Raw genomic sequence first — 24,112 nt, 5'->3', positions numbered from 1 at the left:
GAAACAGAGATGGTTCCATTGAAGGAAGATATTGACTTGGCTTTTTTCCTTTTTCAACATGGTGTCTCAAGGAAAATATGTTCTCTGTGAAATGACCACCTTTTGCTACTAGCTCACAAAGACTCCCTTCTTTACAGAAAGGACTCCTTCAAGTGGGGCCATTCACTTTGGACTCTAACACAAGGGAGATTTTCTTGCAATTAGCCCCTAGATAGCATTTCAAGGCACTCTCATCTTTCAGGGGAAAACAGACTGGGACATCAAAGATTGTGGGGATGACAAGCATTCATGATTCACAAGTAGTTGAGACTTTGAGTTCAGTTGCCCATTTCCCTCTCACTCACTTCCAATGGAGATGTCTCCATCTTTATAAGAACCCATGCCCTCCTAGCCCCTCCTGCCTACCAACACCTCAGGTTTGGTAGCCTCAGGATTCTCTTTGACCTGGGTGTCATCTGGCTATCAGGGAAGGAAATAGGGAGACATGCTTGTTATTATGAACGTGTTTATTTCCAGTCCAGTCATCCCTAGAAACATGCTGGGAATTTTTCACTCCCTGGAATTTAGAGGGTTTTTTTTTTTTTTTTTTTTTTTTTTTTTTTTTTTTTTTTTTAGATATAATCAATTAACTCTAATGCTCACAATGTCCAGCTCTAGGGAGTATATAGGATGAGCCTGGCGATGGACCATCTAAAGGTGACTGCTAATCTCTGCTTCTGGACTCTTCTGCTTTGCTTCCAATAATCTTGTTTGAAGTGGAGATCTATCACGGAGTAACAGTGAAGTGGTCCCGTGGATGTTTTTGGATTGCCCAGAAGACTAACCTAGAAAATGAAATGCCACCTACTCCTTCCCAGGAATCGACACGCTATTCCACCTATTGCTTGTCTGAGGGGATAAAGTTGGGTACCTCTTTCCATTATGTTTTGATTCTGTCTCCTACAATTGGCTTGACTTTTCTTCTGTAGCCCTTATTCCTGCTACTGGAATACATGCATTCTGGCTCCATTAATCGGGAAAGGAAGCAAAGATTCTCTCTGAGGCTGAGTCATTGGATGCCTGGGACAGCATCTCTGAAATGAAATCATGTTTCAAAGGCAGAGGGTAGCCACCCAACAGTGACCCCAAAGATGTCAATGTGACTGAGACACACATCATCAAATGGAGTATCTGCCATGCTAATTATTTACACTTCCTCTGTTTAATTATAGTTTGAAAATGAGATCATCACTAAACTGGATCATGAAGTGGAAGGAGGCAGAGGAGACGAGCAGTACAAAGTGTTATTTGATAAAATGTAAGTGTTGATTCACGGTGGGATTTATGTCAGGAGAGAGACGGAGAGACTTGTAATTAGACTACAATGAACTTTGTAGCCCAGAAATAATTAAAATGTGTTAATAATGGGAAATATTTTAAACCATGCCTCAAGTTTCTTTCTTGGAGTGTGATTAACAAGGTGTATGTAATTATTTTTTCAGCCTCCTGGAGCACTGCAGGAAGCATAAATACCTCGCCAAGACAGGAGAAACTTTTGTGAAGCTCGTGGTGCGGTTGATGGAGAGGCTCCTGGACTACAGGACCATCATGCATGACGAAAACAAAGACAATCGTATGAGCTGCACAGTCAACGTGCTGGTGAGTGAAAACTTAATTAAACCTTCTATCTTCACAGCATGCTGCATGCAAATGGAGCCAGGGCATTCAGGAGCCCAGAGGACAGCTGGCCTTATAACACTCCAACACTCTGCAGCCCAGCATCATCCCCTGCCCAGGGAGGGGGCATGGGGGGGGGAGGAGATCCTCTCTGGTGCTGGAAAGGAAGGACAAAGAATTAACTTGCATATCTGCTCTCAGCCAGGCGAGAGCTTGGCTCCCTTCTAAATGTTTCACAATGTTTCTACTGCAGCTGAGGGTAGCAAGTCTTATAACCAAGGTTGCACCTTGTGAATTCCAGATACAAAGACTCTACCTCTATTAAATCAGAGTCATGTACTATAGTGACTGTCCTGAATGGTAGCATCCAAAAGATATATTTATCCTTCGTCCTGAGAATATGGCCCTTTTTGGAAAAAGGCATCTCTTCGGAGGAGACCCAGATAGCTCAGTTGGTAAAGTGCTTGCCTTACTAACCTGAAGACCTGAGTTCAATCCTGTAAAACATACATAAAAATAACCCAAGCGTGATGGCTCATAATCCCAGCACTGGTGAAGCAAAGATAGTGGGAAAGTTGTATTCCTGGGTCTCAGTGAGCAGCAGGCATCTCCCACATGGGAAGCTCCAGGTCAATGAGAGACTCAATCTCCAAAAACAACAACAACAACAACAAAACAGAAAACAAGCAGAGGAATGACTGACAGCTTAGCTCATCCTTTTACTTATACTCACACATGCATGTTTACACACATACATGTGAGTGCACACACATAAACACTCAAGCTTGAGATGAAATCAACCTGGGATACCTAAGTGGATGAGAGTTAAGTCTCTTCAGAAGAGTTCTTATACAAGGGAAAAGAAGAAGCTGGGTGTGGCAGTGTACTTAGAGAATGGAGGCATGAAGATCATGAGACTTCAAGGCCAGCCTCAGCTATATAGCATATTTGAGACCAGTGTGGGCTGCATAAGACCTTTGTCTCAATGCACCACCCCCAAAAAGGAAAGCAGACATAGACATAGAAGAGAAGCCAGGTGAAAAGGGACAACAATTAGAGTGAAGAATATAGCATCCACAGAACTCCAGGAATCTCTAGAAGCTAGAAGGGTCAAGGAAGGAGTCTCCCCTAGAGGCTTCACAGAGAATGCATGAGGCCCGAACAGATACCTTGACTTTAGAACTTTATGACTATGAGGATGTCTTTGTGTTGTTTGAAGCCACCCAATTTATGGTCATTTGTGAGAGCACCACAGGACACTAGTGCAGGACAGCACAGATGAAGGGTGGTGAGATGAAATATACTTGACCCTACATAATCCTACTGTGACTATGATGCTGTTAGGTCTGTGGACACCATTCCTGGTGCACTTCCTTCTTAAGGTGAATCCAGGAAGAGCAGGAGGACCAGTGCACTTTTAGGAAGCTTGATGACACACAAGCTTAAGTTCAAGGAGTGGCTGGACTAGCCAACCTCAAGCCTCTCTATGTGAATATACTTCTCAATCTGGCTTCAGGGCTCTCTGCATTTTCATGCACTATTGCTCCCATAAGGAACCATAATGGCTGACTCCTGGCCAGGAAGGGCTATCCTCTGCTTCCCATCACTGTCTCTAGCCAGAAATGCAAGGCAATTCTATTCCTACCATGCCTAACTTCCTTCGCTATTCTTCCCAGTCACCGGCCTTGTGATTTCAGGCCATGACCCAGTCATTGAGTAGCATGTAAGTACTTGGCTGTCACTTCCATATCTGCCATTTGGTGACTTGCAAGTACTTTGAAGTCATCAGAATGGACTTTTGTGTTGGGAGGAATGTGATATAGCATTCATTCTTTATAGAGTTACCAAAGTGGTTGGAGAGATGGCCCAGTGAGAAATGTCACTTGCTGAGTAAGCATCAGACCCTGAGTTTGTATCCTAGTATCAACAAAAACTCAGGCAGAGTGGCATATGTGCCTATAACTGTAGCTCTGTGAGGGACAGAGACAGGAGGATCTCTGGAGCTTACTGACCATCAACATAGTTACAGGTTCAGTGAGAGGTACTGTCTCAATGGGATAGAGAACAGCAAACCTGACATTCTCCTCTGGCCTCTGAACACATTCATGGGTGCACACACACACACACACACACACACAAAATCACAGACAAACACATTCTCACATACACACCACACACTCATACACACTAACTTATACACACCACACATTTATACACAATAATTCACACACACCATACATTTATTCACACTAACTCACACATTTATTCACACTAACTCACACACACCACGCATTCACACATGTAGTCATGTATACACGCTCACACACACTCATACAGACCACACACTCACACATACCCCATACTCATACAATCATGCATACATTAAGAAAAATCAGAAGGAGCTGGAGAAATATTTAATGGTTAAAAGTGAGTATTGCTCTTGCAAAGGATCTGAGTTCAGTTCTCAGCACCCATATCAGACATCTCTGATCTTCCTGTAACTCCAGCACTAGGGGAATCAGTGCCCTCTTCTGGCCTCTACGGGCAATCATATATGGCCACAGGCATATATAGATTCATATAAATAGATAATAAAAAAAAACAAATGAAGGAAGAAAAATCTGAGATATTTGAATAAGAAAAACGAACAGAAATGGTCATTTTACTCTCTTCTTCTCTTAGCATCAATGTAGTGTCTGGCTGCCATGAGAAACATCTCCTAAAAGTTCTGGTACAGCACAGCCCCTGTCTGCTGTCTGGACAAGCTGTTCAGGCTGATGACAAACATTCTGGTAGCAAGTTTTCCCTTCCATAAACATGGGAACCTATGATGTCTGTCAGTTGTGGAAAGAGTTTTGAAATCAATCTCTCCTTTAACAGCAAGGGAAAAAAGTGAATAAACTAAAAAGACAAACAGTTCTCCTAACATCCAGCGTCTTAGACTACAAGTTCTCCTTCAGCTGTGCAGGCAAGAAGATGCACACAGTCACAGCTGCTGGAGCTGAAATCCAGGATAGCAGAAACCCTGGCTGGACATCACCGTCCGCTCGGCATAAAATAGCCATCCTCAAAGCAGAGCACACTTTGAGGGGCAGAGAAGCCACGGAGCCAGACATGGACACGACAGGGGTTTCACAGATATTGGCCCAGGCATTTCAAATAACTGTAGGACTGAGGTGATAGTTCAGTCAGTAAAGAGTTTGAGGATGTGAGCTGGAATTAAAACCATGGGCACAAGAGAGGCTCCTGGGACATCATAGTGAGAGGTGGAAAGGAAGGGCTTTCCTTGCGTTGAATCTTCTGTCAAGTCTCCAACTGTAGCTGGAAATGCCCTCGTTACTGCTGGCCTCATAGGAACCAGAGCTCGTTCAAATGTCAGGTGCAGCTGGGGGTAAAATGGGTTCTTCAATACAGAACCCTGCTTGCTCTCCAGATAGTCTTTCTTTCAGAGAGACTGGCCTTTTTGATCTCTGAGATTGAAGAGTCACTGGGTGTATGCCTTTACAGTGCTGATGTTAGCCAGTTCCCTGCGGCATGGTAGAGTTTAAACATCATTCTGAGATGCTAAATTTCATGATGAGGTGCTCTCTAGACCCCATCCCTTACAAGGAGTTATTGGCAGATGGTAACTCTTGCTGGAGGGAGAATCATTCTTAAAAATTAAAAAAAAAAAAAAAAGGTTTAAAAGAAAAAGAATGAGTATGTGGATCCTAGTTGAATTCCTGTCCTCCAGCAGATGGCCCTTCTCCCATGCATATGTGATAGCATTAATTAGATTTAATGGGTTATCTCCAAAAATGATAAGAAGACATGAAGTTAAGAGAGGAACATTCTGGGGAGAGTTCAAGGGGGTCATTGGATATGATCCTGTTTCATTGTATGGAAGTATGAAGTTCTCAAGAAAAACAAAAACAAAAAAAACTGATATAGAAAATGAAGTAACTCCCATGCTTCCATCCTACAGACCCTTGTGAGTAGACTCCTGTGCCTCTGTAGTGTCCTATGCATGACCTAAGGTATAGATAGTAGTCTACAGGAAGAAGAAATGTCACTAGGAGGAAACAGTGAAGCAGGGTCTCATGGTGTCACTCAGACTGGTTTCAGAGTCTCTATATAGCCCATGCTGGCCCAAACTCATGATCCTTCTGCCTCAGCCTCCCCGTGCTGCCATACTGTACATACTTTTGTGTACAGCCATGCTCACCAGAAGTGGGATTTTGGTAAAAATGTTGAGTCAGATGATATTTTGAAGTTATGTGTAGAAATAGCCCACTTACTGGAAATCACAAACTAACTTTTCTCCACCAGAGTTTTTGCACAAGAGGTTTCCTTCTTTCAGATTTTCTTCTCTCCTTCCTTTCTTCCTTCTTTTTTTAAATGAACATCCATTTTTCTTATATTGTAGTTTAGAGAGTCTCTCGCTAACACAATGGATTCTCTGCAGAAAACATTATTGGTCCATGGAGATGGGGTTCTGCTTCCACAGCAGTGACAATGGCCCCTTGTGCAATACTCAGTGTGGCAATGTTATGTAACTAATGTGTCTTTGCCTGTAAATACTCATGGTCAGTGGTTTGGGACATGTGAGGACAAGAATGTCCCCATGCTTCTCCACCTCTCACACAGGCTGGTCCCAGCATGCTGAAGTCATATTGATGATGCCTAGCCTTCCTCCCAATAGTGGACTGCTTATTCAAATGAGACTGGCTAAAGTGATTGAGAGACTGTTTTTAGTCAGAACCTTGTTCTTGCTGACGATGGATGACTTTCAAATGACTGATACAGGTTTAGTCCTTAAGTGTGTAAATTGAGATGTGATCCTTACAAAAGCAAAAGTCAGGACTAGTGTTAAATACTCAGAGCTCAGATGAATTGAGAGATCTACTCTACAAACACTAGGTCCACTGAATGTGCCAACCATAAATGAACTATGGATTTGCAATGATGAGTTGTTTCAATTTTTACTTTTGCTTTGTTGTTCTTTGTATTGTGTTGTACAATGGAGTCAGGTTCTTTTTTTAAAAAAAAAACAATGCAATGGTTTAATTTTTCAGAATTTCTACAAAGAAATTGAAAGAGAAGAAATGTATATAAGGTATGTGTATGTCTGTGTGTGCGTTGTGATCTCTGAGATGTATATAAATTGGGTGTGTACCTTATTGGCTTATATCCTCTGTGTGTGCCACACTGGCCAGCACCCTGTGTATGCATTATAATCACTGTGTGATATATATAAGGTATGTATGGGCCAAACTAACTCTGCACCCTGTGTGTGCCTTGCAATCACTGTGGGATGTATATAAGATATGTAATGTGCTGAGCTGACCAGTACCCTGTGTATGAATTATAATCATGTTACATGTCTATAACATATGTATGTGCCAAGCTGGCCAGCACCCTCTCTGTACATATTGGCCCCTTAGTAACTCATGTGATCAAATGAGAAATATGGTGATAAATTTTCCAGATGTAGACAGTATAATCTTGCAGTCCATTCTTATCTAACTAGTAACCTATTCTCACATGCCTATGTCTTTCTCTCACAAAAATGAAAAACTGTTTTGTGTGCCCTGCTGGACTTTATTTGCTTTCAAGATACACCAGTGACATAGCCCACTGGTGGAGCACTTACCTAGCTTAGGAAAGACCTAGGTTTGAGCCTCAGCATTTTGGATGATCAAAGCACTTGATTAGAGTGACGCACTATATTTCTCAGTCACTTTTCAGGTTATGTGGCCCCTAATTAGCAAGGTGACAAACCACTTTAATGAATGAAGTTGGCTTGTCACCTGTGTGACTGAAAGTTTAACTGTGTGATAGCTACATAAGAGAGTACTTGCACGGTTTTGGATTTCTTCTTCTTTTTTTACTTTTTCTTTTAAAACATGCCATATGAATATAATAAACTTAGGAAACAACCAGCCTCTTTGATCCAAAATGCGTCTGGTTGTAGAGTAAAGAGCATCCCTTTCTTCCTACAGCACAGACTTCCTTTTGATCAAGTCTGCTGTCATCGCTGCTTTTTTTTTTTTTTTTTGGCTTGTGGATTTAGATCTTTATGGATTTCTGTGTATATGCATTTTGACTCGAGAGAAATGCACAATCTAGATTGTCTAATCTCATTTCAAATGTTTGAGGAATGTAACTGGAAAAGATGAAAGAAATAAGGAACCCTACAATGAAATTCTTACCTTTATATATTATCTAGATTTTTTCCTACAAAGATGACTTAAAATTATATATTTGGATATATGTATGCCAACATGTACTTTTATTTATATATGTATGCATATATATTATTATTATTACATTTATTTTTATCAGTTCTTTTTGTGATTTCTACACCAACAGTTTTCAAGGTATTATAAATTATGAACATAGTAAAAAGCAAGTATAGCCGTGAGTTACTGTTGAATGCCAAATTTAGCACCTACAGTCCTCAACACAAATTACCTTGTGAGCCCTTAAGAATGTAGTCCTATTTCATCACCAGGTACTTGTATAAACTCTGCGACCTGCACAAAGAGTGTGACAACTACACAGAGGCAGCCTACACCTTGCTTCTGCACGCGAAGCTTCTAAAGGTAATAAAAATCACCGTACACATCTATGTGGCTCTTCTTATAAATTCTGAGTTTATTTCAGATTTTACTTTTCCATGACAAATTTTAGTAAACCACTGGCCTATGATTTTATGGATATTAGCTGCAGTCAGTGATAGAAGCAAAAATATCCACGTGCTCTGGTTGCAGACTCAGCCTAGCTGAATGCAGATCTAACAAGGTGTCAAGTTTGCAAGCCTTTGGTGGACTGTGAAGCGGCTGTGAGTCAGAGGGTGTGCAGTGCCTCACTCATGCCAACAGGCCTGAGTATGGATAGAGAGCATGGATAATTAGGAATGACCCTGGTAGAGCAGTCGAGAGGAAGGATAAGTCCTCCTCCTCCTCCTCCTCCTCGAAGAGGGAGGAAGCAGATCCAGACTTTTCTGCAGAGCAGGCCATGCTGAGAGTTTCAGTGTTGAGTGGCTGAGTCTCTAAAGCATGTTGCTAATGAACAACAGCATGAGAACTTTCAACTCCGAATGATTCCTTTACTCCCCAGCTTACTCAAAGATGTTGGCCTTCTGCTTGTGCTGATGGGTTGTGTTCTCTCCGCTGTTCAAGTCCACAACAAAGTAGATCCTTAAAAATAACTAAACCAGTGGGTGGGCAGATGGATGGGTAGATTAGTGAGTAAATAGACGGATGTAGGAAGGAGAGCGAGGGCAGAGAGAGGGATAGAGGCATGGATGGGTGGATGTTGGATGATGGATGATTAGTGGGGATGGATGGATGGATGGATGGATGGATGGATGGATGGATGGATGGGTGGATGGATGGATGGATGGATGGATGGATGGATGGATGGATGGATGGATAGATGGGTGGATGGATGGATGGATAGATGAATGAAGGCTGTGAAGATGCATGAATAGGTCGTGGATATGGATAGACAGGTGAAGAGATGGAGAAACTTCTGTGCAACTTCAAGTTTTATATTTTAGAATCTTAGCCAATCTTTGATTATGTTTCTCATGGCACCCTTGTTTTAAAAAAAAAAATCAGAAAATTCTGCATGACATAAACAAGAACCATTAGAGTGTTTAGTCAATGACTCTTGTTTCCAAATCTAGGATAACATCCCAAACAGCAAAAGTAGAGTGAGAGATAAGCCCACAAGAAAAAAAAAATTACATTAAAATGTGTGTTAGATGTGTGTTGAATCACAGGAGTCAAAGAAGATGGTGTTCCAGAGTTAAACCCCAGACAAACTCCTTCTATCTCAGTACACACACACACACACACACACACACACACGCACACACGCACGCACGCACGCACAGCTCTGCAGTATTTGCCTTTGCCTGAAATAAGCAGGGTCCTGGCAGACAGAAGGCAACGAGCTGGCTTACATTTGCTCCCCGTCCACAATCCTGGAAGTTGGATGCCTAAGAACCCCTCCTGTCTTCAGACACCTGAAGCTTTCCCAAGGAGTATCATCTTTGAAGATAGAAATTTCAGGACATGCCCCTGGAAGCAGCAATTTCCTTTGTAAAGTCCGATGTCTGTATTTATTAGAAATCCAAATGTCAGGAACAGGGTATTTTTGTAAAATGTGAAGATCTTGTTATTCACACCAGGGAAATTAAAACGACTTGGCACACTGCTCACACTCTCAGAACATAAACTTATGAGTGTAAAGTGTGTGTGTGTGTGTGTGTGTGTGTGTGTGTGTAAGCATACCATTTGCTTAATCTTTGGATATATTGAGGACAGATGGGTTTGTCACAGACTGTGATAGTCTGTTACACAGCCTAGATCAATAGGCTCAATTGTATTATCTCTTCCACTGGGCTCCAAATTTTCCAATTAAATGGTAAATGAAACATAATCTGCCTCCATATTTCTTTTACTGTTACATTTTGTGATTTTTTCCTAAATATGTTTGATATTATTATCAATATGAATTCGTGCTGGTCAATCAACTCAGTAAACAAAATGGTTTTGTATGTATTCATATATCTATGAACTAAAAAGGTTCTTAAATGCCATCTTCTTTTTTACTATTTTTCATCAAAAATAAGACTGATTAATAGCATGAGTGTTTAATTTTAGCAGTGAATTTATTCGTCTGTAGACTTGCCATGGGAAGTGCAGGGAACTTCCCTATCCAGGTTCAGTATGGACCTTTTATGATCTGAAACAGTGCAATAAGCCTTAACCTTTTGGTCCTTGCATGTCAGTCACCCAAGTACGACATTTGCATCAACAAGTCTGCTTGCACAACTGCCAATTGTGTTACCCAGACTCAGGCTGTGGAGCTTCTCAGTTTTGCCTGCAGATGGGATCTGCAAGGCCATCTTTAATTTGAGCATCTTGTGGACCATATAAAAGTCTATGCTCCAACCCAACAGGCCTGGGAATAGGGAGTCTTCAGGCTGACAGAGTTCAGGTTGAGGTAGCCCAAGGATGTGTGCCTGGGAGCAAGCATCCGATGGCATGTCACTACCTTCAGTGGAACCTAACTCCCCACTTCTCCACACCAGTCCATTTGGCCCTTTGTTCTATGTCCTAGACCACAAAGTCCCCCACTCCTTGCCCTGATCCCTTTGTCTGTCATGTCCCTAACAAATGTCCTTGTTATAATAGCTGGTCCTGTGGTTTAACTGTCTCACAGAGTTCATTGGGATATCTCATGCTCTCACCTGCTTTTGTTTGGGAAATAATGGCCTGGAAGTCAATTGCTTCTTTGTAAGACTCTCCCTGTCCTGCTGTAACAGAGGGTCATTACACCTCACAGGTCCACCTGGGCTCATTCCTGCTGTACCCTGAACCTCCCAGGCCACCCCACGCAAAAATCACACCTCACACTATTAGAAGCCTATGGGATCTTTTTCAGGGATATTATATCCCATGATGCATTTGTGTGATGGGTGGCTCAGAGCTCCCGTGGGTGAATCTCCTGACACATCTTGACCCATAGGCACATGGAAAGACCACAAGAAACATCAATTCATTGTTACTGAAGCCTATACCAACAATGGTTTGTTAAGTTAATACTGAGGAGTTTCACATGCTTTGCCTGTCAAATGTCCTTAGCTTCTACTCTGCTACCTCTTCAGTTCACACCAAAATTGGCCAGCATTTCCACAAATACTGACAGAACCTGTACTGGGCAGTGGGCCTACAGCTGCCAGTGCAGAGATACCTCTTCTTCCATAAGGATAGACTATGAAGTTCCCCTCTGAATGACCTGTGATCCATATACATTGTCAGTTAAGGTTTTGAGTGACTTCTGACCAAGGAGAGAGAGCTCTCATTACCCACTGAGAACGGTTAACAATCACTTGCTTATAGTATACCCTAGCTGCCAGGAAGCTATTTGCAAACTTATTGGACATGCCCCTGCCTCGGTATTATTTATTCCTTGTTTTTTCCACAGTGGTCAGAGGACGTGTGTGCAGCTCACCTCACTCAGCGGGACGGGTTCCAGGCGACAACACAGGGACAGCTGAAAGAGCAGCTCTACCAAGAAATCATCCACTACTTTGACAAAGGCAAGGTAAGATACACACTGTCCCTTGGTCTCTCTCATGCATTTCCCCGTAGCACTAAAAGCACAATTCTTCACCCATGGTATCTGCAGAACCAGACATGTATTACATATTGCGTACAGAAGTATTTTATGTATGTTCCTCCAGCTTGTACTTATAAGAAACCTTTTTAGTTTTTTTCTAAAAATCAATAGCTCTTTTAGGCACTCTATGGATAGCAGGGCCTGAAGACATCTGACTGTTTTGATAGCTCTTACTTGAGGAACCAGGTCTGGAAGAGTGACTTGGGCATGTCTGTGTGCTTGGAGCTGGTATATGACTTTGGCATCTACCATTTTCCTGTTGTCACTGAAAAATTAACCCTGTGTTGAGACAGGCTTTGTTTTACCTTGGCAGTTTGTAGATTAATTGGCTTAAGCAAAATGATATACTCAGTTGACTTTTACTAAGGGAAAACTGCCATCATTTTAATCAACCCTCTTATATTTCGTTACTGTCCTTGTGATTAGATGTGTAGTAACTATAAAATCTAGCCACTCTGGCTTAAGAAATCCATAAAACCAAGGTGATTTCCAAGCTCCTTCTGGTGTTCCATTGAATTTTTTAGTCATGTCAAAGCTATTCTGTGTCACCCCAGCAGAATCCCAAAAGGAGCTGGTGTCTTATTTCTTCCTGTGGCTGTTGGTCCAGAAGTCTTTCAAAAATGGACACATTACCTTTCAATGCTGGAGCTCTTAGTCTGGGATGAAGTGTAGTGGAGCCCATGATCTCTCTGCAGGCCTTCCAGGATCACATGTTCTATGCACGTGGTTTATGGCAGGCATGGTGGCCAGTCATTGGTACTTGCTTCTTTGAGAATCCATCACCCAGTTGTCTGGGTCTTCCCTGTGCTTACTGTATGTCTGTGTCTATATTCCGTCTCCTATGAGGACACCAGGCACTGGCCAGTCAGGGCGCCCCACCCTGCTCCATAGAACTGAACTATGTCTAAAATGCCTATTTCCACACGAAGCTCTCACTCACAAATACCAAGGCCTAAGACTGCACGTGTCTTTCTGGAAATGCATTTCTACCCACAGCAGCCTGTGTTGTACAGAATGACCTTCCCCCTTGGGTGTTATTCAAGGAACCAGACTCTATTAAAAGTGACCATTTAGTAGACTCCTCTGGGAACACAAGCTCAGGAATCTCTCTGTATCTGAAGTCATTCTATGTCTTCTTTTCTGCATTGTGTATGTGTGTGTTGCTGAGAATTGAACCTAAGCCTCACACATGCTAAGCAAGTGCTTTGCTTCCTATTCCTTCTGTTTACCTGATCATTTCAAAACAACAAGCAGTTTCCCAGGCTGACTTTGAACTTGTGATCCTTCTTCCTCAGCATTCTTGGCAGCTAGGATGACAGGCCTATGCCACCTGTCATTCTTAACTTGGGGAGAAGTCCAAACTCTCTACCCAGGCCACTTAGAAGGTAGATTCTTCTTGACCCTGTAGTACACTAGCAGGATGTTAAGAAGTGAGGCTTTCACCTTTGCTTCTGTAGCTTTGTAGTATGCTGGGGACCGATAACAGGGTGCTGTGAAGCCTATTCCAGGCCAGAAACCTAAGGAAAGCAAGAGTCCACCAAGCCTGAGAAGCATGTGTGGTCTCCGTGGGCAGCCAGACTCAGGCGCTCCATGAGCAGCACAGCTCCGAAGGGTCTTAGACCCTGCACTTTCTCTGGCTGTGTCTCCCTCTCTTTCCCCTCTACCTTACTCTGTTTCTGCCATGCTTGTTGGAGTCTAGAATAAACCAGTCTTGTTCTGCCTAAAAACTATCTAGGCTTCCCACCCCCCAGCTCTTTCTTCTCCATCTCAGCCTAATGTCACCTCTTCCTCTCCCCTGAGCCATACACTTTCTTTGGAGTCTTAATTTGCTACAAGAAGTTTACATACATGCTTTAGTAGTAACTTGCCCAAGAGGCTGTGAGCACTAGAAACAGAGGCTTCACCTGTTCTTCTCCCAGCATGCCTAATGCTCAGAACAGAGCCTGCAGCTTGCTGCATGCTCTCTGAGTGGGGCTCGTTAGATGGCCAATTAAATGAATGCTCAGCATTTATCAGCACTTCCTGCCATGAGAGTGGCTCGTTTTCAGTACGAACAAGACAGAAGACATTGAGGGGTTTTGTTTGTTTGTTTGTTTGTTTGTTTCATTTTGTTTTGTTTTTAATGAAAGATAACCTATTGACTTTTCCCATACAATAGTTCAGCTTAAAAAAGAATCACATGAAGAGGCAAAAATGAATGCAGTCAGTTTAGAATGTATCCAACTTTAATCTGCAAGGACATCTAGCTATCATGAGTGAGAACCAGTATCACTAGAAATCTCATGGCTGAGTCTGAGCACGCGGAGCTGAGTTTCCCATAATGCATAGGGTGTCCCCAGCCCAGAGAGCATCCAGCCCAGAATGTCAGTGTCAAGAGTACTGAGTTTGGAAAGCCTGCCTTAAGAGAGAGAGAGGTGGGGGAGAGGGAGAGGGAGAGAGAGAGAGAATCCATGTGACAAAATAGTATAGACCAAAAAAGGAAAGCCAGTAGAAGGCCTGTCCTCAGATGTCCCTATGTTGTGGAAAAAGAAAGAAGACCATGGTGACGTGATCCATTGGCTGACCTTGAGTCAGAGTGAGCTTGAGAGGGCTGTGTTCCCAGCTGCCATTCTAGTTGTATTGATAAAACAAGAAGATTGGAAAGCCATTTCAGAGTGCCAATGACATTTCCACCAGAATGTTACAAAGGAACCATCTACACGAGTCTACATCCCAGGTGCTGGAGAGAACTCCAGAGCATAGGGCAAACAGTGCCTGTGGAATGAGCTGGCAGCAAAGGGTTCGTCTTCATATCAGCAAGCAGGATGTGTTCTAAGAAGCCATTATCTTTTATACAGCCTGGGATGTGCCAGCATATTCTGGAGTTTTGACCTGGAACTCTCTCCAGAGTTCCAAACAACACTTTTGGTCCACTTCTGCTCAGACTAGTGGCCATCTCCCTGAACAAGGCCCAGGAAAGCTGAGCATCTGCTCAGGTAGATGCAGCCCAGGAACAAATAGGAAAGAGCAGCTTCCCTGAACTGCTTCTGTTCTTGTCTTCTACTGAGGCAAACCACATGGCCAGACAGACCCTCCGGGGCTAGGCAAGTGACTAGGAGGACAGGACAGCATGAGGGGAACCTACTGCCATCATGCACCACAGCACTTGATCAGGGTGAGTTCTAGATAATTTTGTTCTCAGCACATAAAGCAGTTAATCAATCTCTCTCTCTCTCTCTCTCTCTCTCTCTTTCTTTCTCTCTCTCTCTCTCTCTCTCTCTCTCTCTCTCTCTGAGTGTGTGTGTGTGTGTGTGCACACGCGTGCGCACACACACACACACACACACACACACACACACATGTACTCATCTGGACCCATGTAGAAGTCCCCAGTATTATCCTCTATTACTGTCCACTTTGAGATGGGGTGTCTCTATGACCTGAAGCTCACTGATTGGCCCCTGGTCTCTCCCTGTCTCTGCCTGTCCAGTACTGGAGTTATAGATGCACAGTACTACACCTAACATTTTTATGAAGGTGTCAGGGGTCCAACCACAAGTCTTCATGTTTGCTCAGCAAGCACTTCACCCACTGAGCCATCTTGCCCATCCTAGAACTGTTCATCTTCACTTCTCCAAAGTGGTGCATATGTTCTAAGAAAAGTACCACACATCTAATGGTGTGGCTCCTCACAGTTGAGATAAAGGAACGGCTATCTAGCAGAACTTGACTGTGGTGTTCATCCTGGCTTCTCTGTGACTGATTATCATTCTTCCATTTGAGTGATCCTGGAAGGCAGATCTGCATAGGAAATGTGTTGCACAATGGGTCCCAGTGTCCTATGTGGTCACAGGGTGGGGATGTATCTCAGTAGATGCAGACAATTTGACACGATATTCAAGATTTTGACTCAGTTTCATTTAGGAAATAAGTCTGTGCTACAAGTCAGACTACATAGTAATCAGAGAACCAATGTTCTACTTGATTCTGCCTTGGAACACTGGTCTAGTTATTTTGCTCCCTCCTCTGAATAGTAGCCTGAGAAATCAGCAACAAGGGAAGGGAGCCAGTCCAACACGGCAGGAAAGGCACAGCAGCAGCATAAGGTGGCTGGTCATTCTACATCTACTACACCCATAGTCAGGAAGCAGAGGGAAGACAGGAAGTGGGGCTGAGCTATCAAGCCTCAAGGCTCACCACAGTGATTAACTTTCTCAAGCACTATAAAGATTCATCAATTTGGCAGGAGCCTCATACAGCTATTTCCCGAGAGGCTCTACTAGATCCTGACCAATGCAGATGCGGATGCTCACAGCCAACCATCAGACTGACACAGGGACCCCAATGGAGGAGTTAGGGGAAGGACTGGAGGAACTGAAGAGGCCTTATCTGGCATCAGTGGGAGGGGAGCCCCTTGATCCTGTGAAGGCTCAATGCCCCAGTGATGCTAGAGCAGTGATGCTTGATGCTAGAGCAGTGAGGTGGGAGTGGGTAGGTGGGTGGGGGAGCACCCTCATAGAGGCGGGGGGTTGGGGACAGGATGAGATAGGGGTTTTGCAGAAGGGAAACCGGGAAAGGAGATAACATTTGAAATAAATAAAATATCCAATTAAAAAAAAAAAAGAAGTAACACCAAATAAAATGATGAAAATTGAAAAACAAACAAACAAACAAAAAAAAAAACAAAACAAAAAAGAAGATTCATCAGCTTTCCAAAGCAGTGCCAACAGCTGAAGGCTACATGAGCCAGTGGGGGACTGTATTAGTCAGGGCCCTCTACACTAGTGCTTCTCAACAGTCCAAATGCTGTAACCCTTTCATGATGTGCTGACCCCAACCATAAAAGTATTCCATTGCTACTTCATAACTGAAATTTTGCTACTGTTATTGATTGTAATGTAAATATCTGGTATACGGCCCCCAGAGGGGTCACAGCCCACAGGTTGAGAACCACTGCTCTAGACAAACAGAACCAATAGAGTGAATGTATACTACTAGTTGGGGCCTCGGTAGATTGGCTTCAGGATATATGGCTTCAGCAATGGCATTCTCATACCAGACAGACTGAGAGCCCAGCTCCGCAAACAAGGCTGAACACCTGAAGAAACACCCATCTTCAATCCACACAGGCAACCCAGAAAGGCGGATTCTAATATCACGGAAGGAATCAGCAGCAGGAGCAAGGGGGTAGCTGAGTTCACCAATGAGAATGAAGATCAGTGTAACAGAAGAGCAAAGCTTTCTTTCCTCCATGAACTTTTATCTGGCCTGGCATGTTTAAGATGGGGCCTCTCACGTCAATGAAAGCAATCCCTCACAGACATGCCCACAGATCAGTCTGGTGTATAGACCATCAACTTGTGGAGGTCAGAGGGCAACTTGTAGGAAGAGTTTTGTCCTACTACCATGTGGGTTCCAAGATCAAACTCCTGTCCATAAGAGAAGGCAAAGATCTCCAGCTACAGAGCCATGTCACTACCCCTAAACTTGTGTGTTTTTAGAGTACTTTAGATTTACTGAAAAACTGAGCAAAGAGGACAGTTGTCCTTGTTCCCCTGATCCACACCCCAGTACATGAGAGTGTCAACACAGTCAGTTGTTTTTATTTGTTTGTTTGTTTGTTTGTTTGTTTTGGGGGGGGTTGCAACCAAGGGCCCGCCCCTCTGGCCATTGGTGGAGCAGCAAACACCTTGGGCTCAAAGATGCTGCCATCACTTAGCTACTCCATGAAGTTCCTCAGACAACTGTATCATCTTGCTTCTTGATCCTGCCTCTGAACCCTCAAAAGCATCACTCTTCTTCCCCACATGTAACACCTCATCAGAAGCCCCATCAGTCCCCCCAAGAATATCCTAGCCACACATGCTGTTAGCATACTTGGTCCTGAGTCTTGTACTATCTTGATTCCAGTGTTGCTCCCAGCACCGCATTCACTCACAGTAGAGGTTGCTAATGGGGCAAAGATGGGTCCTTGCAAGAGAAGGGCTGGCCATTACTATACAGGGTCCAGTTTGTCTGATAAAAGCAGCTACCTTCAGTCTGAATCGGGCCAGCAGTTTTTTGAGTGGGTGAGCAAACAAACAGATAGCCCTGACACAGATGAGATTTGCCAACAGCACTCATGACCAGGCCCATGTCTTGAGTGTGTGTGCAGGCATGCATATAACCACTTAAACCTCAAGCAAGTTTGATCTTGCACTTAGAAATGCACTTTTAATTTTTTATTACATTTATTCACTTGTATGTATCTGTGAGTAGATACAAGCCATAGGAAAACATTTAAATTATTTTTAAAAGTGTGATAAGATAGAAATGAAACCGCAGTCTCAACAAACCTTGTTTTGGGCAGAGCTCTGGAGACAGCTCGGCACCTTTGGTCTGGTTTCCCTTGCTCTTAAGGGAATCTTCACTTGTTGCTTACTATATGGACATGGTGAAATAAACCCTTGAGTTGCTGCACTGTTGGGACTTTGGGTGGTAGGTAAACTGGGGAAAGTCAGGCCAACAGCATTCCAGGCAGCGTGACTTGTAACAGTGTTGCTGGCGTGCTGAGAGGAAGGTCCCATTCTCAGGGCCACAGCTGCATCCTGTGTGCCAGGAAGGGCCTGGACTGAGGCTGGAATGGAATTCTAAGAAAGCCTCCATCTCTACCTTGTACCCTGACACCAGCAAGGCCAACAGGAGTTTTTGCCCTTTGTATTGGGCGCATTTACCTGTAAAGTGTGACCTCTTCATTTTCTGTGTTTCTCCTGTACAAAAGCTTTCTTCTATTTTTGCTTTTCTTCCCTTCCTTAACGTTTTGAATGACTTTCAGCCTAAAGGTTGGCATCTTAATCTTTTCCTTTCTCTCCACAAAATGTCATTTCCATTCACTTTCGTTTTCATTCTCCAACATTTCTTCCTTCCACAGCCCAACAATTACTGCTGACTCCCTTCCCATTCCGTTTTTACCCCCACCTGGGCCTCTCCCTGCAAAAGCCTCTCTTCGGCTTTCTCTGGGAAGCGAGCATTCTTTTCTGAAGCTGCTCCAAATTGTCTGTCTTATTGTGTTTGGCTGAGGCCTAGTAATTTTCAATAAAGCCCTTAATCCAAGTACTTCACTGAAAATTACCAGGCTTCTCTGTGAAGGATGAGAGTTGAAAATAGCAGCCACGCCATTGGGAGAATTTACAGTATGGATGCCTGTCCTATCCAGGTGTCTACGGCTCTCAATCTCTCAAGCCCAGACCCTGCCGGCCATTAACAAAGACGATGTATAATTCATGGCCAAGTCAATATGTGGAGCGCTGCAACTATTTTTAATTGGATTTTTCCTTCTTTTGAATAAGATCCCATTGATGAAGTTCACACTTTGCCTTGTGCCAAACTTGGGCGTAAAAAAACCAAAACACACAGAGTCTACATCATCTGTGAGCTGCAAATAGGAGTTTGGAAGTGTGTTTCCTTTTTGTGTGTATGTGTGAGATGGTTGGGTTTTGTTTCTAAGTTGGGTGACATTTTCACATCCTGCGACATTCCCTTTTAGAAGGCTGTGGGTAGGCCTTATGGAACCCTGTCATAAGTTCATTTTCAGGCTTTGCAAACTCACGGGGTGAGCCAGAGTCTATCTCATCAGATGGAATCTGTGGGAATTCAGGTCTCTTAGGTTGTTTGGGATTTGACACTATTAGAAGGAATTAACTTTTGTCAGAGCATTTGAGCCAGGGGCAATACTGTCATAATTTCGTCTGTAGGATGATAGAGAAATTTCCCCACTAACAAACCTACTGTGTACTATGGTCTGCTCTGCACCCTGATGTACACAAACATAGGCAGAGTTGACCTCAAGGGATTCATGGCCAGTGTCAGAGTTCTCAAAGAATGGCTAAATAAGGAAGCTTCCCTTGAGCATGTCACACAGGTGGACATAGGAAGACCTACCTCACAGGTGTAAGTGGTCCCTTGTTCAGATTTGGGGACCAGAAGGATGTTCACTGAGTGTGAAGGCCTCCTGCCGGTCCAGGGCTACTTGGTCCCTCTGGTGCAGAGGGACCTCAAGCATAGATGTGCCCTCTTCCATAACATTGATCCTCATCCATTAAACACCAGAAAGCTGTGTGGGACTCTGGAAATTCAGGAGGTAATTGAGTGTGACTCTTCCCAATAACTGCCAGGGAAAATGGATGAGCAGTAGAAAAATGGCCGAAAGTCAGGCTTCATATAAAATACCTTTGCTAGGGAGCTGTTCACAGCCAGTATGTGCACTAAACCAGAGTTGCCCATGGGAGTCCTGGTGAGTCAGCCATGCTGAGGATGAATGACCTTTCACCTCTAATGACATCTCCCTCTTCATCTGCTGCTGCCATGCCACCCTGGAGTGTCTCCATCCCTGTAATCCATGTCATGTCTGCCAGTGAGAAATCAGTGCCTGGCATATTCTCTGCCAGCGTGTGTGTGTGTGTGTGTGTGTGTGTGTCCTCGCACATGTATGATGTTTTGCTCTTGCTTTTCTCCCATGAGAGAAGATCTCCCATGGAACTTAGAGCTAGATAAGCAGTCAGCAAACCCCATTTATCTTCCTATGGCAGGCTTTTCTTTTTTCTGCTTGACAGCTGGGGATTTGAACTCAGCTCTTCCTGCTTGTACACCCAGTAACACTTGGCTACTGAGCTGTTGCCCACATCCCATTTGTAACATTTTCTGCTTTCTGTGTGTGTTCTGGGAATCAAACACAGGTTGCCTGGTTCTGTGGCTTCCACCCACTTTTCCCGAGGATCCATCTCCCTAGCCTTCTCGACTGCCACTGAGAAAGGTGTTTTATTAGAAAAGAAAGTTTTCTGTGTGCAGAGCTTGAAGAAACGGGGAGCTCCCAAAACCAGGAAGACAGTAAAGATTACCTTCTCAGGAAAGGGGAAGAACCTATCCTGTGGGCAAGAGGACAGAGGCCAAACGTGCCCCCGCAGATGATAGCCAACAATTCCCCAGATGCTAAAAACTGGATTAAAGACCTCGGATCGAAATAAAGTTGTCTGCGAATCCAGGCATTTTCATTTGGGGCTGTTCCAGCCTGCTAAGCCTGTAGCTCTTGTAAGAATGGAACTGAGCCCGGGTTCAGTCACCAAAGGTCAAAGCGATTCTTTCGCTGAGACAATCTAAATCTAGATCATATTGAATCTGCTTCCTCCGTGGTGCTGAAATATTTTCCTCAGCATTCCTGTTGGAAGTATGAACTGCCCACACTCCCTGTAGAGCCCTGGTCCAATTAAAAATAGATGAAAATCTGCCCAGTGTGGAATCCTTTAACAGAAGTGGAGGGGCATGGGGGGTATGGCTTATGTATTTATAGAAAATCTGATAGAAAACACAACCGTGAGACCTCAGGGTGAGCAAGAAAAGATATTTACTCGAGACCTATATTTCTTTTAAAAACAATTACTTGGCTACGTATCTAAAGTGCCTCATCTGTCATTTAGGATCAAGACAGATTAAGCTTTTGCTCGGGAATGAGCAGCTAAGAGAAGGTATGTTAGCTTACAGAAACTAAAGGACAATCCGCTAAAGGAGACCTACAAGGAGAAGGAATGTTGCCTTTGAAGTGGAAATATACTAAGGGAGGCATAGGTCACTGGTGCCTAAAAGAAACATTACAAGGGAGAGTGTTCTGGGAATGCAAGCTCAGGCTCTGGAAGAGGACATGAAAGGTGTACTAGAGAGGCAGATGTGGATACACAGAGAATGTGAGAGAACATCAGACCAAAGAGAAGATGTAAAGTGACCCCTTGACCCAGGGTCCCTGTCTCCTTCTAGACTTCTCTTCAGGCCAGTCTTCCTATGTCTGAAGCCCACAAGGAACTTGCTTTTACTTTGCTCTTCAGAGTATTAAAAATGCAATCATTAATTCAGAGTCACTTTTTTTTTTCCTCATCAAGAATGCAGAGTGGTGTTGGACATAACGGCACACTCCCAACATCCCAGAACTTGAGAAGTGGAGGCAGAAGATTTTGAAGGAGTTCAAAATCATCCTCTTCAATATAGTGAACTAGAGACTAGCTTGGTACTATATGAGACCCTGTCTCAAAATACCCACAATGGGGAAAGTGGAATAGTTTATAAAGTAGCAGGTATGAAGAGACTGTCTCTGGTGGGGATAATTATAGGGGTGCCCTTCAGTTAGTTTAGGGAATCAATGATAATCAACCCCTGTGGCAGGGCCATCCTAGCAGGCAGAAAGCTCTGTGCCAAGGGTGTGCCAACTGACAGCCCTGGAAGTGCTGGCATATGACCTTCAAGAGTAAAAATGCAAATCTACTGTGTCTCTGCCCTGTCAGCTGGGGCAAGCTCCTTCCCCCTCTGGCCCCAGCTCCCCTGTCTGCAGCCCAGACATGGCACTCCCTGCCAGGTGGTGGCAGAGAGCCACCTGGGAAGCACGGGTGGCTGCATATCCTGTTGGTCAGATATATGTTGATTTCACTTCCATTGTGATTGTCTATGTCCGTGCTTCTCATCCTTCCTGATGCTGCAACCCTGTAATTCTCATGTTGTGCTGACAAACCTCACCACCACTACCACCACAATGCTATTTTATTGCTACTTCATAACTAATTTTGCTACTGTCATGAATTATGATATAATATATAATATGGGATCCCCAAAAGGGTCTGTTTGAGAAACACTAACCTAAAACCCTTGTCAGGGAGACATTGCCCCAGCAAGTCTTCATCTTTAAAAAAAAAAAATGTTATTGGTTCTTAGTGAATTTCACATCATGGCCCCAATCCCATTTGTCCCTCCTTCCCCTCCTACCCACCCTCCTTGAAACCTTCCCTCCAACAGAGGGGAAAAAAGCTTATTGTGGAAGCTGTAGTATGCCACAGAGTGTCCCACAGTACACCCTTTTGTCCACACTTCTTTGCTTGCAAGTGTTTGTTGCCATGACTTGTTGGCCGTCTGAGGCCTCTGGCTTCTGCTACTGTATCAGTACTGGAAGCTCCCTGGGGCTCTTCTCAGATGTCCTGTGGTTGCCTGTGTCCTGGAGATTCTGTAGTTTTGGATCTGTAGGACTTGCCCCTCCATGTTTTATGCCAGTTCACTATTAGGGTAGACGTTGGGATGGGCCAATTCAAAGCCCCGGATCTGGGCCCAAGAGTTATCTGAGCTGGTGACACTGGCTCTCCTGCTCTCATGCCCTTAGGGTCAGCTCACCAGCAACCTCCTGCAACCAGAGTCAGCTCTACCCTGCTGCCCAGGTGAGGTACAGGGCCTGCTCTGCTGAGCATTTGTATCTGGTGAGGGACATGACCAGTTCTCCCATTCTCATGACCCTGAGGGCAGCTCTCCTGCCTGTCATAAATGGTACAGGATGAGAAAGGGGACGAAGGTGTCACCGACCTGAAAACAAGAGACAGAGCAGGCTCTCCTGTGCGCATGCCCTCTGGGATGGCTCACCTGCAACCCCCACATCCAGGGTCAGCTCTTCTGTACCAGGCAAGGCACAGGGCCTGCTCTCCCGAATGTTGCAGCAGGTGAGAGACAGGGACAGGTCTCCTGATCTCATGACCCCAGGGTCAGCTGTCCCACATGGTAGGTGGCAAGGGGCAAGAGTGAAGGCGGGTGCGTCTCCCTTATCTACTCTGTCCCAAGACAGACAAGTCGAGGGGCCATCTCTCTCATCCTCACACCCTTGTAGAAGGTCACCAGTGCCCCCACCATCAAGGTCAGTTCTACGGTGCTGCCCAAATGAGGTTCAGGGTCTGCTCTCATGACCCCATCTGGGCCAACTCTCCCACCTGGGGGTCATCTCTTCCTCTCTTCCTTGCCCATGTCACCACAAGGCAGACAAGTGCTGGGGCCAGCCCTCCCACACTCAAGCCCTTGGAACCAGCACAACTCCTCCCCTCCAAGGGTCAGCTCTACTGTGCTGCCCAGGCAAGGTGTGGATGTGCAGCTGGTGAGGGCTAGGGCCCTTTCACCAGCTCCCATCATTACCCCAGGGCCTATTTTCCCACCTGCCATAGACAGTGAGGGTCAAGAGGGAGGAGGGTGTCTCTTCTTCATTCATGCCACATGAGATATCAGTGGTAGGGACAGATTTCCCAGGATACCTAGGTGAGGGGGCTGGGGCCAGTGCTACATAGCCCTCAGACATCAACATGTCCCGAGGTGGTAATCTAGACCAAGGACATCTGCTTGGCCTTTGGTTACAGACCCCTGCTACTGCATGGCCATGAACTCAGACATGGCCCCCAGTGGAACTACAAGCCACACACACACATACACACACACACACACACACAGCCCCAGGCGGCATCACTGGCTACTCACA

At 44.4% G+C, this 24,112-nt stretch overlaps 1 protein-coding gene across 1 annotated transcript in view; it reads left to right on the top strand.

Annotated features, from left to right (window-relative positions):
* Dock1 (dedicator of cytokinesis 1) overlaps nucleotides 1-24,112 on the top strand; it is a 510,172-nt gene that overhangs the window by 444,668 nt on the left and 41,392 nt on the right. Inside the window, exons 34-38 of the mRNA XM_052196505.1 lie at nucleotides 1,212-1,297; nucleotides 1,482-1,638; nucleotides 6,711-6,751; nucleotides 8,150-8,240; nucleotides 11,638-11,757. Coding sequence (XP_052052465.1) covers nucleotides 1,212-1,297; nucleotides 1,482-1,638; nucleotides 6,711-6,751; nucleotides 8,150-8,240; nucleotides 11,638-11,757 — 495 coding nt within the window. The remainder of the gene's footprint in view (nucleotides 1-1,211; nucleotides 1,298-1,481; nucleotides 1,639-6,710; nucleotides 6,752-8,149; nucleotides 8,241-11,637; nucleotides 11,758-24,112) is intronic.

Source organism: Apodemus sylvaticus, chromosome 1 (assembly GCF_947179515.1).
Source record: "Apodemus sylvaticus chromosome 1, mApoSyl1.1, whole genome shotgun sequence".
Lineage (NCBI taxonomy): Eukaryota > Metazoa > Chordata > Mammalia > Rodentia > Muridae > Apodemus > Apodemus sylvaticus.
This window is presented reverse-complemented; position numbering and strand designations above follow the sequence as displayed.